Source organism: Corella eumyota, chromosome 2 (assembly GCF_963082875.1).
Source record: "Corella eumyota chromosome 2, kaCorEumy4.1, whole genome shotgun sequence".
Classification (NCBI taxonomy): Eukaryota; Metazoa; Chordata; class Ascidiacea; order Phlebobranchia; family Corellidae; genus Corella; species Corella eumyota.
The window spans coordinates 14053110-14069487 of NC_137491.1; the positions used below are offsets into that span (position 1 = coordinate 14053110).

Sequence of the window (16378 nt, forward strand, 5' to 3'; positions counted from 1 at the left end):
ACATTATTAAAGATACAAGCGTTTTTTTGATTTTGAAACATTTTTTATGTATTTATTTACAATACTCATTATATATATATGAATAATTAACAATTTTATGCTGTATGTTGTAGCGCTTTCATTTAAAAAATGCCATTCAGCTAGGCAATGGCCAACGGGCAGGTGCCAATCTAATATGTCTAATCAACCTGCCAACGGACATCTTAAAAAGCCACAACGCGTAACTTATGTAGTTTTGGACTGTCAGGCTGTACATATATCACTACAATATATCTAAAGAGGTGTTCCTAATTTAAATAATGTAAGATTTTATCAAATAGCACTGGGCTAGTGGCTAGTCTGCTAGCTAATTAGTTCAGTTACAAAATTTGCATGTTGTAAAAGTTAATCTTTGTTAACTATAAATATATAATGTATCAACTGAACTAAAAACAAAAAAAAAAAAAAATTTGTAAAATATTTGCAGGGTTAATTTTTTTGTAAAATAGTTGCAGGGCAGGGTCAAAATTTAGTCAGCAGATTAGTGCTCAGTAATACAATATCAATAATATATTTTGGTACATAAATATAAGGTATACAAGTTATAGAATGTTTGTTGCCCTTGTAGCACTTTTTTCTGCATATTGTTTTTTTTTTTTTTCGTGAAAGAAATTTTTCAAAAATGAAAAAACCTTATTGTAATGAATCTTACTGATATTTTTAGTTTTACGCCAAAACAGTCTGGTAAAAAAACTGACTTGCATCAAACTGACTCTTAAAATGGTAAGTGGAATTATTTATAAAATGTTGCAATTCGTCATTTTCTTTGAAAAATTACTTTAAAATTTTAAACATTTCTAGGGGTTTTATGGATGGGGTACAAAGAAAATTCGTGAATTGGTCAAAGTTTAAATTGTTTGTTGTAAAACTTTTAATTGCTATTAAAGATCCCAGATTTTTGGTGGTTGAAGTAAATTCTTTCTTACAAATCTCGTAATTAATTTTTTTTAGTTTCTTTAATTTAACATAGCCAGCCAAGTACTCCAGAGAAGTAGTCTCTCCTTCGTTGCTATGCAATTCTGCAGCAAAAGCTAAGTCGCCTAAGGATAGCCAAAGCATGGATGATGCATCTGGGTAAAAAATTGTGCTGAAAGTGGTTGTTGAAGTTTTTAAAAAGCTTGAAAGGAGTGGAGTTGTATCATTTTCACATAAAAATTTTGGACTTGTGTCCATAAACTGTGAAATACTAATGAATTTCAAATTGCAAATAAATTTATAAGCTTTTGGATGAATATTGCCTTCAGATCGAATTTGTCCAAAAAGATTTTGTAATTCATTCTGGTTTATTCTACCAGGTGTTAAAAATTTAAAGTTATCATTCACAACCAGATCTTGGTGGAGTTGTAGCATTGAGATTGTCGAAAAGTGTATTCTGGCTTCCAGGATACCTTTTCTTCAATTTTTAATTCTTGGAATACATTTAACGCCTAGATAAGAAAAAATTAAGTATATGTTACTATTTATGTTTACATTATTCTTAAAAATCGTAAAGTTGACGTTGGTTTAATCACATCTGATAATTTTTGCAATTTTTTTTAGAGTTCCTTAACAACGAATTTTTCACATTTTAAGCATTCAAGCTGTCAAATCACAAGTTTGTTAGTTCACAAAAAAATGCAGTTGACAGCGCATTATTAGGTAAAACCTTTTTGGTGCACAATACTCATAGAGCACTTGCTGCTAAATGACTTAAATCTATATTTGGCAAGAACATTTATGTTATTATTAAAAACAAAAAAGGAGAATACAAAAACATTAAACACGTTGAGTTTATCTGTGCAGCTAAATTAACACTAATTTTTTCATATTTTGATGGAAATATATGTGTTCATGATAACTTTGGTGCTAACTTCAACTGTTAGTCTTCCTAGTGTTTAACTAACTTTGCCAGCCATTTGTAAGATACCTGTTTAATTTTAACAATAATTTTGTAGCTGTGTCATTAAGGTTTTAACCTAAATGTTTCACTACCTTGGCTGTTGGTAATGAATACTTATTGACAATGTGAACGGGCAGAAATATGTCATTGTTTATTAATGCGGTTCTTAATTTTTTTAGTAAGTGTGGAATATCTACCAAGAAATATATTTTGTCGTTAACAAACTATGGATGATTGATACTATTTCTTGCAGATTTGCTAAAAATAAAATATAAACTTTATGTTAAATAAAAAGGAATTGCAAATTGAGCGTTATCATACTTACACAATAACAATTTTGTTTATTTACTAGAGGGAGTTAATTCCAGCAGCTTTCCACATTGCCTGATTGGAGTTTTCCATGTCACTAATAATTGCACGGACATGGAGCCAAACATTGCCAAAAACAAAATTATTTTCTTTAAAACTCCCCACAAAATATCTCCAGGAACTAGGTTTTCAGTAAAATAATATGCTGCAAATGTCAACAAAAAAGCAAAGTTTTTATTTAAAAGGTAAATTTATTTAATAACAGAGTTTTATTATTGGAATACATGACCCTATTTTATTGATGTTTAACTTTTTTTGTTTACCTATTGTCTGTTTCCATTTTGTAGATAAACCTTTCACCATGAAACATAGAAAATGGCAAGCAAGGCAATAGTCTTCGATGCATACAAGGTGGTGTAGGATGGTAGGAGATACATTAATTTTCTTAAAAATTCATGTCTAAAAAAAACTACAAGGTGTAAACAAGCTAATTAATATTAACAAGGTTTAAATTTGCCATATTTACAACAAATGTACCCTTTTTTTCCAGTTACATATTTAATTTGGGGCGCTGTCTGCACTGTCTTATCCGACTATCGTCTTGCTGTAGGAGTATTTTTGTCATGTGGCAAGGTGGTCAGTTAGTCATCGTTCAAAAAGGAAATCGAATTATTTTTAAAATTCTTAATTTTATTTCTAGCATTTAAACCTTTTTTAAAAAAAATATTATTTTAAAAAATGTAAAGTTTAAGGATTACAATTTATAGTTATATTATATTAACCTTGTATGGCGAAGCATAAATTTTTCTTTTTAAATCCTTGCAATTTTCACACTTTTCTTCTTCTGTAACTTCATCGTCGATAATTTTTTCATTCAGAATGGTTTCTGTATCTGTATCCTTGATAATCTCCTCATTCTGAAGAATTTCTTCGACTGTAGGCCTATTACTTTTTTCCTTAGTAGCTGCATTTTTATTGAGATATATATACTCTGTTTTTAACAATGTAAGTGTTATCGTGTTACATTTTTTCTTGCTCTAAAAGTCAAGACAACTAGTTTATATGTGTAAATAGGTTTGTTGACCAGGACAAGTACTATAAACCACTAATCTTAGGACTACTTAATCTTTCAAAACTTTAATTTTACTTTTTATAATATTCCGGATTTCTTTACTATCACTGGGTGGGATTTTTAGCAAAGTTCTTCGATTGGATTTCTTTTTATGAAGGGGTTTACTAAAGTCAAATACTGTTGGAATAGCTGTTTTACTTTTTTTTTCGGTTTACTATATTAAATTGGTTTACCTCGAATTTACCTTATAAATAAAAAAATGATTTTGTAAAAAAAAGTATTATTTCAAAAATAACTGAATTTAATAGAAAGGAATTACAATTTTCATCTTATACTTGCAACAAATAATCTGCTATTTTTGTTGGAGTTCCAATCACCTCGGTGTGAATTTGCCTGCCACCTTTTACTTCTATTTATGTCACGGCATCTTAACAATATTTAGTGCTAGTTGTAAGGGGAATTATATACTGTTAAACAGCTGCAATTACATTTAACTTATAAATGATTGTTGCATCACAATTTTCGATACGTCATTAAGAAATGGTTTTAAGTTTTAATTTATTTTTCAAATAAAACACAATAAAAATTTATCATTTTTAAAAATTTTTGCGCAATATTGTGCAAATTTTATATTAAAACAAATTTTAAAAAAAATAGATTTCTATGTACAAAAATTTTGTAAATCGAAATATTCGTGTTTTTTCCTATGCCTGTAATGCATTTCTAAGACCCATTTTTGCCTCCATGAATGTAATTATATATATGCTTTGCCCTCAACTATCCTATCCTATTATGACTTTTCCTCGCTTAACTCTATTTGTTAAATGGTCTTAGTTGAAAAAAAAATTACAATGTTAATCAAGGTTATGCTCAAAGAAATTAAAAAAAAATTTACTTTGGAGTAATTAAAGATCCAACAAATCCCTGATGCCCATGTTGCAAAATTATCATTCTTAAACAATTTTTTTTTAAATAAAATGAGTCAAACTTTTGCATATAAAAAATCTACACTTTATTTAACTTTGCCATTTAGTATTTGTTTAGTCTAATATAGGAAATATTAAAGATACACCAACCCTTAGCATGAATTCCTTTAAACCTTATTGCTTTTATGTCAAAAGCCTTAACCCAAATTGGCTTATGTAACTTTGCCTGTTAAAAATTTTAATATATCAAATTATGACAAAGTACAAATAAATTTAACTAAAATATTTTTTTATTTTTGAACCCCTTTATCTAAACCTTTTAAAATAAAAGTGTTTAAATGAAAAAGGTTTAAGTGTAAGGATTTTAAATAGAAAAATTTAAATGTAGAAGTTTAAGTGTAAAGAATTTAATTGTAAGGGGTTCAGATATAGGAGTTTAAATAAAAAAGTATAAATAAAATAATGTTTAAATAAAAAAGATTTAAGTTTAAATGGTTCAGATAAAAGGATTTAGATAAAAGGTTTAAATTAAAGGGTTCAGAAAAAAAGGTTTAAATAAATGGGTTTAAACAAGGTGTAGATGTAGAGAGTTTAGTAAAAAGTGGTTCAAATGAAAAAGTTTAGATGTAAGAAGTTTAGTAAAAAGAGATTCAAATAAAAGGTTTAGATGTAGAAGGTTTAATAAAAATGGTTTTAAATATAAGGGTTTAGATGTAGGGTGTTCAGTATAAAATGGTTCAAACAAAATGAGTTTAAATAAAAAGAGTTCAAGTATAAAGAGTTTAGATAAAAGGGGTTAAGAAAAGGGGATTCATATTTAAAGGGTTTAGTTAAAATAAGTTCAGATAAAAGGGTTTAAATAAAAGGAGGTTAAGTATAAAGGTTTAGATAATGAAGTTAAAAGAAAGAAGTACAAATTTAAGGAGTTCAGTTGTAAGGGTTTCAAATACATAAAGTTTAAGTGTAAGGGGATCAGATGTAAAGGGTTTAGTTGTAAAAGTTCAAGTGTAAAGGGTTAAAGCAAAGATGTAAAGGGTTAAAGCAAAGATGTCAAAATAAAGGGCTTCAAATAAAAGGGGTTAGATGTATGAGTTTTAGTTAAAAAAAGTTTAAAAAAAGGGTCAGATATAGGAGGTTCAGTAGAAAGAGGTTTAAATAAAAGAGAACAATTTTTACCAAGCTCCCTACATCTAAACCCTTAAAAAGTTAAAGGGCAAAGGGTTTAGATCTAAATGGTTTAGTTGTAAGAGATTAATTGTAAAAGGTTTAGATAAAGAAGTTTAGATAAAGTAGATCAAATTAAAAAGTTTAAGTAAAACAGTTCAAATGTAGGGCGTTTAGTAAAAAGCTGTTTAAATGAAGGCGTGTTCAAATGTGAAAAAGTTCAGTTGTCAGAGTTTTAAGTGTAAGGGGTTCAGACAAATTGTTTCAGATAAAAGTGTTTAGATAAAGGGGTTTAAATAAAAGGATTCAAATACATGGAATTTAGTAAAAGGATTAAAGGGGTTTTAACACTTTTATTACAGCCCATTACACTTAAACCCTTTTTATTTGAACTTCTTTATTTAAAACTTCATTATATATTTTCTTTTTACTGAACCCCTTAAATTTTAACGTTTTTATTTTGAACATATCTAAACTCCTTTGTCCACCCTCCCCGTTGGACTTTTTGCAACTAAACCTCTTACATCTCAACCTTATACACTTGAACTCCTTTTATTTAAATCCTTTACAACTAAACCTTTTTACATCTGAACCCATTACACTTGAACTTTTTGATTTTAACTTTTTTTAACTAAATATATTAAATCTGAACCCCTTTTCTTTAACTCTTTTATTTGAAGCCTTTTAATCCTCTTTTGTTTAAGTTAATCCCCTTTTATTTAATTAAATCTTTTTATCTAAACTTATTTTAACCAAACCATTTACATCTGAACCCTTTTTTTTAACCCCCTTTATCTAAACTCTTCATAAATTTTTTTAAATTAATTTGCTTAAACAAGTCTCAAAATCTACTAATTCACATACCTCATAACTTAACACATATACACGTGTATTAATCTTCTAATTTTTTTAAAAGTTTTTGTTTCTGTTATATATCCGAAATATCCTAAATCCTTATGCAGCGTTTGTATATTATGTGCAGCGTTTGCATATTATGCTGTTTTGTATTTTTCTAGTGACTTTTACTAAACTTACTGATAAAATATTCTTCCATTTTGGTAGTAATTTTTTTCAAATTGACTTTTACTACTTGTTCATTAATTATAATAAGCATGTTTTAATTTTGTGTCATCTTTTCTAAAATCTTTTTTATGTCTCTGTTTTATAAACTATTTTATTTTTTTAAAGATTTTTTTTTTATTAAAGTAGTGACATGGCAACATTTATGACATCACAAAAATTTTTATATTTCTTTAAATAATTTTTAAATCGCTTTTTCGTAACTTTTAATATACAACTGGTTAGTTTTATTTTAGGGCTGGATATTGAATGTTTACCAAAAAAATACCTCAACAGCCATTATTAACATTTATATTTTTTTTTTAACATAACGATATTTTATAAAATTTTTTAGTTACTTTAGATACTAATAAATAGATCCTATAACGTTACAAAAAGGTAATATTACAAAATAAAAAATATCACATAGTTTAAAAATTGTATTTTAGCTGTTTAGTTGAAAAAAAATAAATATATCATCACAAATGACTGTGTATCTGAGCAACAAATTATTTTATGATATACATACTAGGCATAATTAAAATGATTTCTGTAACCATTTAAATTCAGTATTGAGCTTCAAGAATTCAGCAGTTTGCGATAAATTTATTAAAAAAATTTTGTATTTAAAAGTGTTGTTTTAAACGACAAAAAACGCCCGTTCTAAACAAAAAAATCACTTGAACAGTACGGTTACCTTATTTATAAAACCACTTTCTTGAACATTTTTGGCTAACTATAAAACTGAGTGGAAATCTTAATTAAGTTATAAACGTTTGTAAATCTACAACATAAAAAAGTTTAATTGCAAATGCCAAAAAACAAAAAAAAACAGTCTTGATTGCATGTCAGTAGCAACAGAGAGTACACTTATATGTATGTATGATTGGCATGAATTTATTAACGTCTTAAATGCTGTGAACGAAAAATATTTTTTAGAAAGGTATAGCATGGCACTTGGCAATCAGTCTTGTATAAAAATGTTTTTTGTGACTGCTCTAACTTTAGAATAGACTACAGTACTACACCTTCAAATATAAAAATTAAAATTCGCTTTTTAAACTGTTTAGGTTTATACCAAACTATTTTGTATATAGTACAAAATGAGTGAAATCTAGTTTTGTATACGCTCATTGCTATTTTTTTGTAAATATTAAAAAAATTATTTGCGTTATAAAAAAAGCATTAAAATAGTATTGAACAGTGTTATATAAAAATACAATACAAGTTTATAAAATATAACCTATAAAAATTAACGGTCGAGTAAGTTTTTATGATATAACCCCTATTTTTTTATCATATACAATACATAACAAAAAAGCACGGCGAAATTATTTTAGTAAAATATATTCAGTATTTTTACAATTTAGGGTAATTTTTTTTAAAAGCATGCTGTGTTTGACATAACAAATATTATTAGGCTAACAATACAATAAAAACATATGAAGCATTATTTAAGTGCATTTTTTCTTCTAACAAACGTTGCATGAATCTCGGCAAAATGACCTGACAGTAGCTCCGATTTGTTCGTTTGTACAAAATCTTTTTAAATTGTTACAGTTTTGAAGTTGATCCGCACAAGCTAAATAAAAGAGATTTACTAAAATAAAATTCTAACAGATAACATAAAATTTAGTTAGACACCAAAAATACATTACGGTTTTACTGGCGTTTTAAATATGTTTAGAATTAGATAAACGTAAGTTATATTAACCTGGAGTTGTTGTGGCAGGAACAATGGTTGTTGTAGTAGTTTTTGTGCTCGCTGTAGTGGTCACCAAGGCTGTGCAACTTTTGCAACAATTTCTTGTCATATAAACCATATATCGCCCTGCACAATAGCCTTGTTGAGCCCATCTAGGGCAGTTGGTGTTTCTATCGACACAGTTGGCGGTGGAGGTAGAAGTAGTGGTTGGCCTGGTTGTTAGGCGAGTAGTGGTTGTTGGTGTGGTTGTTGAGCGAGTAGTGGTTGTTGGTCTAGTTGTCTGGCGAGTAGTGGTTGTTGGTCTAGTTGTTGAGCGGGTAGTAGTGGTTGATCTGGTTGTTGACTGTGTGGTGGTAGTTGGGGTTGTAGTTGTTAAAGACTTGCATTGATATAAAGCGTTAATCTCTTCAATGTCAGTGGCGGCAAACCCATTTCTCTGTTATGTTATAATTATATGCTTTAGTTTGGTATTTTATTTAAAGAGGGGATATAAAAATTTACTAAATACTTGTTTTAGTTTACGCTTATTATTCGCACCTGGCCAGAAATTAGAAAATCTGGATCAGAAATTCGCGTAATGGTAGGTTGTCCATTTACACTGAATGCTCTGCTGCTATAATGCATCACCGAGTTATAATCATATGGAGATCCAAAGGTATTTACTGATCCATCAGCTAACTTCTCGAAGTTTCTTTCAGTACCTGAGTCAATAAGTAAATATTAATATGTACTTTTTAAGTCAGATTTAACTTTTTTATTTATTAAAATAATGTTTAAAATTACCAACCTGGTCTGATGTTTTCCTGGTGGATTTGAACAAATTGATCACGATCCGGTCTTGTGTGTTCGTGCCAGAAAGAAAGAGCATGCATAATTTCGTGAATAACAGTTCCAACCCTCCAGCACCCTCGTGAAAGGCTTATCTACATTAAAAGTCCGTATTTAAGTAAAGTAATTTAGTTAAAAGGTTAGTTCAACTTCAGTAAAAGTATACTTACTCGTTGTATTCCAGAAGTTCTGCCTACGTTTGATGAACACCCATTTCCTGCGTAAAATTTAATTTGATATTGCTCATCAGTAGCTTCTCTTAACTCGATACACGTGTGTTCGGCAAACTGCATCAGTGCCTCCATTATAACAGACATAGCCTGTTCTTCAGCTTGAAAATAAATATATATTCGTTAATTTAGATTTCAGCAATTAGTTTATATTTTTTGTTTCAGTTTATAAAAGTCGTTTAATTTGTAAAGAATTAAATAACTTTAAAAACGAACGACTTGTGGAGATTGCTTACCTTGTAATTCCGAGCTGATTGTGTAAGGAACGATAAAGTTGTCCCCTTCTGGGTAGACGTTCCATTTTCTGAGATTAATACCTGAAGCTCGAAGTCGAATTCCATCGTCCATGTTTTGGCTTATAAAATCCATTGAATCATGGTCAAGGACTACATCCCCTTGATACATATCGGCTGCACGAAAAATAAGTAAACTTTGTTAACAAAACTAAAAGGGGAAAATTGACAAAAATTAAAGAAACACAATTATTTGTTAATTTGTATGCGTACCTTCTTCAGGTTTCATGGCACATTCACACATTTCACACCCGTTTGAATTCATTTTTCGCCCGAAATTGCACGATAGATAAATGCTGCAGTCCAATTTTCCACATCGAGATTCCATTTCTATTTTAACATCAAAATACGACGTCAAAGCAAAACTGAATTTTTAAATTTTTTAAGAAAATTATTGAGCATAATTTGGTACCCATATGCTTGCATTCATTCACTTCCATTTCGCTGTATTTGTTACTTCCTGCCGCTATTTCTTCACAAACCTTGTTCATGTACTTTTGCGCCGATGTAAACGAAAAGCATGCGATTGCCACTGTAAATTTAGTACAATAACCATAAAATATAAATAAAAATATATTTATATTGCTTAAACATAGACTATATGCAACCGGCCAAGTTGAATGTACACTTACCTAAAGCAATCATCCAACATTTCATAAACTTCATTATTGCTGTTTTTTTCTTTAAGGTAAGATAATATTGTAAAATATTTTGTAATAATGTGAAACGCCAATTCACTCTCTTTATATAGCCAAGAGCGAGGTATGGTTATTCCAAAAATATGGATTTTTTTTTGGATTCATCGTATTTTTAAAAATATCCTTGGTCACCTTAGCTACGCACGGCATATTGTCCTAACAAGGAAATCAAAAAAAAAATTCGCATGATTCTATCGCATTGTCCTACACCTAAGATGACGTGTATCTATTACGTCACTTAATTTGTTATTGCTTACACACGTCCGGGGTAATCGAAGTCAGTTTAAAGTTGTTCAGGTTCAATGATGTTTAAACGTGACATGGCTAATTCTTTGTAATCCAGTATATAAAATTTCCCTGGAAATAGCATTTTTTTCTAAATTTGAAAACCAAAATATTTTGATTATATGTTTCTTTTATGCCAACCAAAAAACTTTGCTTTTCGTTGGTCTATATTTGTTGGAAATGTGTGTAATTTAACCGAAAACTTATTTACCCCCACAACAGTATGACGCGAAAGTTTAATCGACCATATCATTTAGTCACTACGAACTGATTTTATTAAAAATAGAATGAGCAGAATGGCAATAATCGTTTTTGTACGCATTTTGTGTCGATAGTATTCAAAACAATGTTCATTTAAGGTTGCTATACTCAAAATTATAAATGAACCTTTTTAATCACGTTTTTTTAAATTTTAACTTAAAATTATTATATTATGTCTACAATTTAAACAATTAATTTTCATTACAAACTCAACATTTTTAAACAAAATATTATTTTTTTATATATATGTTAAGCTAAAATTGTATAAACAATTTATTTAAAATTATTGACGTTATTTTACATCTGCAAGTTAACGAATAAATATGAAATGTTAAGGAAACATGTTTTATTATCTAAAAAAATTCAAAATTTTACTTTTATTTTTTTAATTTTAAAGGCGGTTTAATAAAGTATTTTTACTAAATTTAAGTTTCATTTTTTATAACGAGTGTTTATGCCTTTTGATTGTTAGCGATTTTTTAAACCGTGAGTCAACAAAATTGTTTATTGGGTTTACTTTTTTAGTAAGGTGAATTAGAATTGGACTTAACGCAAAAGTTGAAAACAAAATTTTTTCTAGCAAATTTATTTTAAAATTATTTTTAGGTTGTTTTTTGTTATTTAAACCTTCAAGTTACGTCTACTGTGAACTGGTGCTATTTTAACTTGGTGTGACTAATTGTGTCAATTTAACGCATATTAGCTTTTAAATATGCTGTGTATTGGTTAACAAAATTATTCAGGAACATGTGACTTTGTATGTGATGTTGACGAAGCATTTATATTAAGTTAAAAACATGTTTTTGGTTTAAAAGCTGTTGTATTTATTTTGACAAATAAGGGTAATTCATCCTATTTTATTTAATTGCATATAACTGTTCTATAATATGTAAGGTAAAGGTAAGGTACCATTTTATTGCTGTTAAGATTTTAATAAATACACATTTTTGTTTATTATGTTTTATTTATACCAATTACAATTCCAATACGATACAACACAACAAATAATATCAAATTATTATATATATAATTCGATAGTTTTCTGTTAAAGAATGAAAACAAAAAAATCTGTTATAATGTAATGAATGTACGGTAACAGCGAATAGGTAGTATTTGAAAATATTGACATATTTGGTAAAATGACAAGGCACATTTTCTCCCTACGCCTTACCAATATTATCATTTCGTTTTAACGGTTTCCGTTTTTATAAGCTCAAACAATTATAAATAAGAGAAAGTTACCGTGTGACCCTTAGGTTGTCCAGAAAAGTTAATCATAGTATGTGAATGACGTCATCGATACGACCTATCGATACGACCTAACTACAAAGTATAACAAATCATTAATTACAATGCGTTACTAACAACACGTATACGGACGACTACTAAATCTACCAATAACTACTCCGGTAGGACTTTAAAGGCGAGTAATAATACTGATATTGGTTATATGGGCAAAATCCGAGTATGGCACGGAGATAAGAATCACATAAAGAATTAACTGAAAATAACAAAAACAATTAGATTTTGATTATAGCATTTAAGATTTTGAAATTCCACCGTATCTCGCTTATTTTTTTCTAAAAATAAAAAACAATGTTATAACTTAAACAAAATTATATGCTTTGTTACAAATTTTTTTTAAAACTTAAATCTTTTTATAACTTTACTCTACTGCTTAATAGTAAGCAATGATTTTTAGGTTTTAATTATTCCTAACTAAAAATATGTCATTTTTTATAAAGATAATATTTATAAAAATGTTTTAAATACTTACATCTACATAACCTGCAACTTTTCTTGCAATGTGTTGTCATGTATCGTTGATATGATCTGCTTGTACAATATCCCGACCTCATCCACGATGGACAGTTTTGATTTGAATCTGAACAAGACCCGCCCCCGCCTTAATAAGAATATAGTGATTATAATCTTAACGTTAGCATATTTTTCTTCAAATTGTTTAAAAATTTGCTAAAAAAATTTTAATTTTACATAAAAACTAACGATTGTGCACATTATTTAGCAAGAGCACTTTTTACAAACGCTTGGCGCGTGATTCTATAATAAACTCGTTGTACCTGTTAAAATATCACTTGTTGTTTATTATTCTTAATAGCAAGGATTTATTCATAAGGCCTACATTATTAAAAATTAGTTTAACACACAATACATACAGCTTTTGCAACAGTTTGGAAGCATATAAAGGGGATTTTTTGTACATTCGCCTGTTCTTGCCCAGTATGCACAATTAGTATTCATATCTCTAGTGCAAGTTGAGGTTGGTCTTCGTGTTGTTGTGGTGCGCCTTGTTGTAGTGGTTGGACGCCTGGTTGTTGTAGTAGTGGTAGTAGGACGCCTAGTCGTAGTCGGACGTGTTGTTGTTGTAGACTGTCCAACAGCTCGGCAACTCTTACAGCAATTTACTAACATGTAAGCAGGATTCTTTCTGCATTCTCCCGAGCCTGCCCAACTTTCGCAATGTCGATGTGTGTCGGAACAGCCTCCAGTGGAAGTTGTTGTGGTAACCGGTCTCTCTGTCGTTGTTCCCCCGCCCGTTGTAGAACAACCGTACATTGCATTTAGTTGATCAATATCGCTTTGGGAGAATCCGTTTCTCTTTATAAAAGAAACAGGTTACTAACTTTACCTACCATAAGTTACCTTTATTAACAATTGTTTTAACAATGAAAAATCATTTTTGGTAACACTCGAATCATTTTTAGTACCATTTAAGGTTTCACAACACATTGTATTTTGAAAATCGTTTTTAATTATTTGACTTTTTTTGAAACTATAGGCGTGCATTAAATATATTACCATCACTCAAAAAAATTTCTATGTTTCCAATATATAATTTTTTTGCATGAGAGAGAATTTACCTGGGTAGCAATTACTCGGTTTTGCTTATCGGTAATCGTTGCTCGACCATTGGCTGAAAACGCTCGACTTCCGTAATGCATAACAGAACGATAGTCATAAGCCGAACCGCGTGAATCGATTTGAGCAGTTGTAAATTTGTTAAAATTGTAACCAAGACCTTAAAATAATTATGCTATAACAAAACTTAATGGTATCAATACCTATATATATGTATATATTTATATAGGTATTTAATTTCAAGCATTACTATAACAGTTATTAACATATGTATGTTTTATTCAGTCATTGAATATTTCCATGGTTACCTCTTTGAATATTTCCATGGTGAATAGTCACATATCGATCGCGATCTGGTCTACTTTGTTCATGCCAAAACCCAAGTGAATGAAGAGTTTCGTGAATGACAGTGCCTTTCTGCCAGCAGCCAGTGCCAAGAGATACCTTTAGGAAATTCACCACGTTATTTTTAAATCTTAAACGGTATTAATTTTTAACTACTGATAAACAAAAAATTAAAAAAATGAAGCTATAAAAAAACGTATTTTTCTTAAAAAAATATAAACCATCTGTTCGAATTTGCACAAAAACTAAAGTTCGAAAACAGTAGAAGGAGGGTAGGGTTCATACAATATGTCTTATTACCTATAAAATGGTGCTTTTTGACATACAGATTTTGGTTAAATATCGTTTTTAATTATACCCTCTGAGCTCTCGTTGTTCTTCCAACAGGCGAAAAGCATCCACCTCCGTTGTAAAATTCAATGTAAGACCCTCTGTGATTGGAGGTCCCGGGAACCAATCGGAGGCAAGTATATCGCGCAAAATCTTGGGCAGCTCGTTGTATGGCGGTTCTTCCAGCTGATCCTAGGTTATGTTAAACAAAAAATAATTAAACTCTAATTACATAGCAATTTATTAAAAGAACAAGACATTTTAAATATTGATTAAATAGCATCCAGTACATGTATGTTAGTTTGTTTTTCCTTATTTGTGAACGCTTACCAATACTACTTGCAACGTAGTAGTAGACATTGTAATTATTTCCAACTCGGTTTTGATTCCAAAGCGCTGTGCTTCTCCCTGCCGCAAATTGGACACTCTCGTCTCTAGGCAAATCTATGTCCAAGTTGCGTTCAAGCAGCAGTTTACTTTCCGGCGTTAAAACAATATCTGCCTCGTAAAGACCTGTGATAAAAAAAAAACATTTTATTTAACGGTGAGATTGCTACAGAACATTAGTTATTTTAAGCAAGCAATAAGTAAAGTTTAGTGTTTAACAAGACTATTTTTGTTAGTTTGGTAAATTGTTAAATTTGGAACTCTTTGACCTTCACCCGTTGAACACTCGCACGTCAAGCACCCGTCTTTTTCTTTAAAACCGAATAATGGACATTTATTTGTGTCGTTTAAACAACCCAGCTCCGGACATTCTGGTGCTCTGGGTAAAGTCGGGTCAGCGTAAGTTTTCTCTAAAACACACAAAAAGCATGAATTTTATTTTCATGATTGCAGTGTTATTTCAGGTTGCTGTCTGTTAATTTGTTTGTGCATTTTGTTAATCATCTGTCCAGTTTTTAAGCCCATCTAAAGCAATACTAATGTTGGGCATTTTACTTAAAGTACAATACGACATTGCAATAGTATGTAAAAAAAAAACTTTAAATTTTAAAGGCAAAATATAAATAGGTTAATAATTGTGGATTTTTGTGGACTTTATCTGCACTTACCTTCAGCACACTTGTTTATTTCGTACAAGGTAAAACCTTCACCATTTTTTGCTAAGATTTTGTTGCAGTCCGGCACCACGTTTTGCATATATGCTGTTCCGACCAGAAACACTGTTAAAAATATTTTTTTGTTTTAATACATAATAATTAATTGCGAACAATGTTAAATGGAATAAAACGATACATACTCATCAAAAATGCTAACAGAACCATTTTTTCGGTTAAATTAACAAAGTATAACTATTTTTAATCTGAATAAAAAGTAAAATAAAAGTTGCAAAAAAATTTAGTACATTTTTAACAACCCCTATGCCTGTGCAAAAGAAAACTTATCTTAGGTGCACTTGTTTCTCAATTTATAGTGTCGTTGGCGACAAAACGCTATGAGTCATTTTTTGTATTTTTTTAATAAACTTTGTTAAATTTTACATAAATTCCACTTTCCAGGTAAATTGCTCTTATTGAAATACATTAAGCGGCAAGTCATAGCAACATACAAATGCTTAGGATCTATTTACTTTTAATGTCTATATAAAGGTATTGCACGTAGTACTATAAGGAGAAGTTACAACGTGCACTAATGGCCCTTTAATATTGAGGCACATGCATTAAAATAAACTTAATAAAAATTATCAGTAGACTTAATCTTAGCCTATGGCCCTATGCGTGGGATTTCTAAAATTGAGTTCCAGCTCCTAGCTAACAGTTTCTCTTTACTTGTTCTAAATTACACACCCGATACCAAATTGATTTCAACTAATATAAACTCCGATATTACCCCCACACTTTTTTTAAAAAAATGTAAAAACATTCGTTTCGTAAGGTTGAGCTATAACAGTGTTACAAGCAATTGTTATAGTTTTGGAATTACTAAAATTAACGCCTTAACGAAATTTATAGCGGTAATAAAAGGCCATTAACGACCTTGCACATATACTGCAAATAAAAACAATGCAAAATGTTGTGTGTTGTAATAGTAAAAAGCTGTAATAAAGCGTGTTGTTATTGGCTTTGGGTAAT

At 29.6% G+C, this 16378-nt stretch overlaps 1 protein-coding gene across 1 annotated transcript; it reads right to left on the reverse strand.

Annotated features, from left to right (window-relative positions):
- Window positions 1-7329: 7329 nt before the first annotated feature.
- On the reverse strand, window positions 7330-15590 carry LOC145742480 (uncharacterized). The gene is made up of 19 exons (XM_082560255.1): window positions 15547-15590; window positions 15359-15469; window positions 14960-15100; window positions 14634-14816; window positions 14332-14495; window positions 13937-14072; window positions 13631-13788; window positions 12926-13367; window positions 12526-12654; window positions 12144-12249; window positions 10137-10267; window positions 9917-10036; window positions 9718-9834; window positions 9448-9621; window positions 9152-9312; window positions 8941-9076; window positions 8691-8854; window positions 8163-8589; window positions 7330-8030 (listed from the first exon to the last, which is right to left on the reverse strand). The coding sequence occupies exons 1-19, from the start codon at window positions 15569-15571 to the stop codon at window positions 7921-7923; spliced, it is 3135 nt and encodes a 1044-aa protein (XP_082416381.1). The 5' UTR covers window positions 15572-15590; the 3' UTR covers window positions 7330-7920.
- Between the last annotated feature and the right edge of the window lie 788 nt (window positions 15591-16378).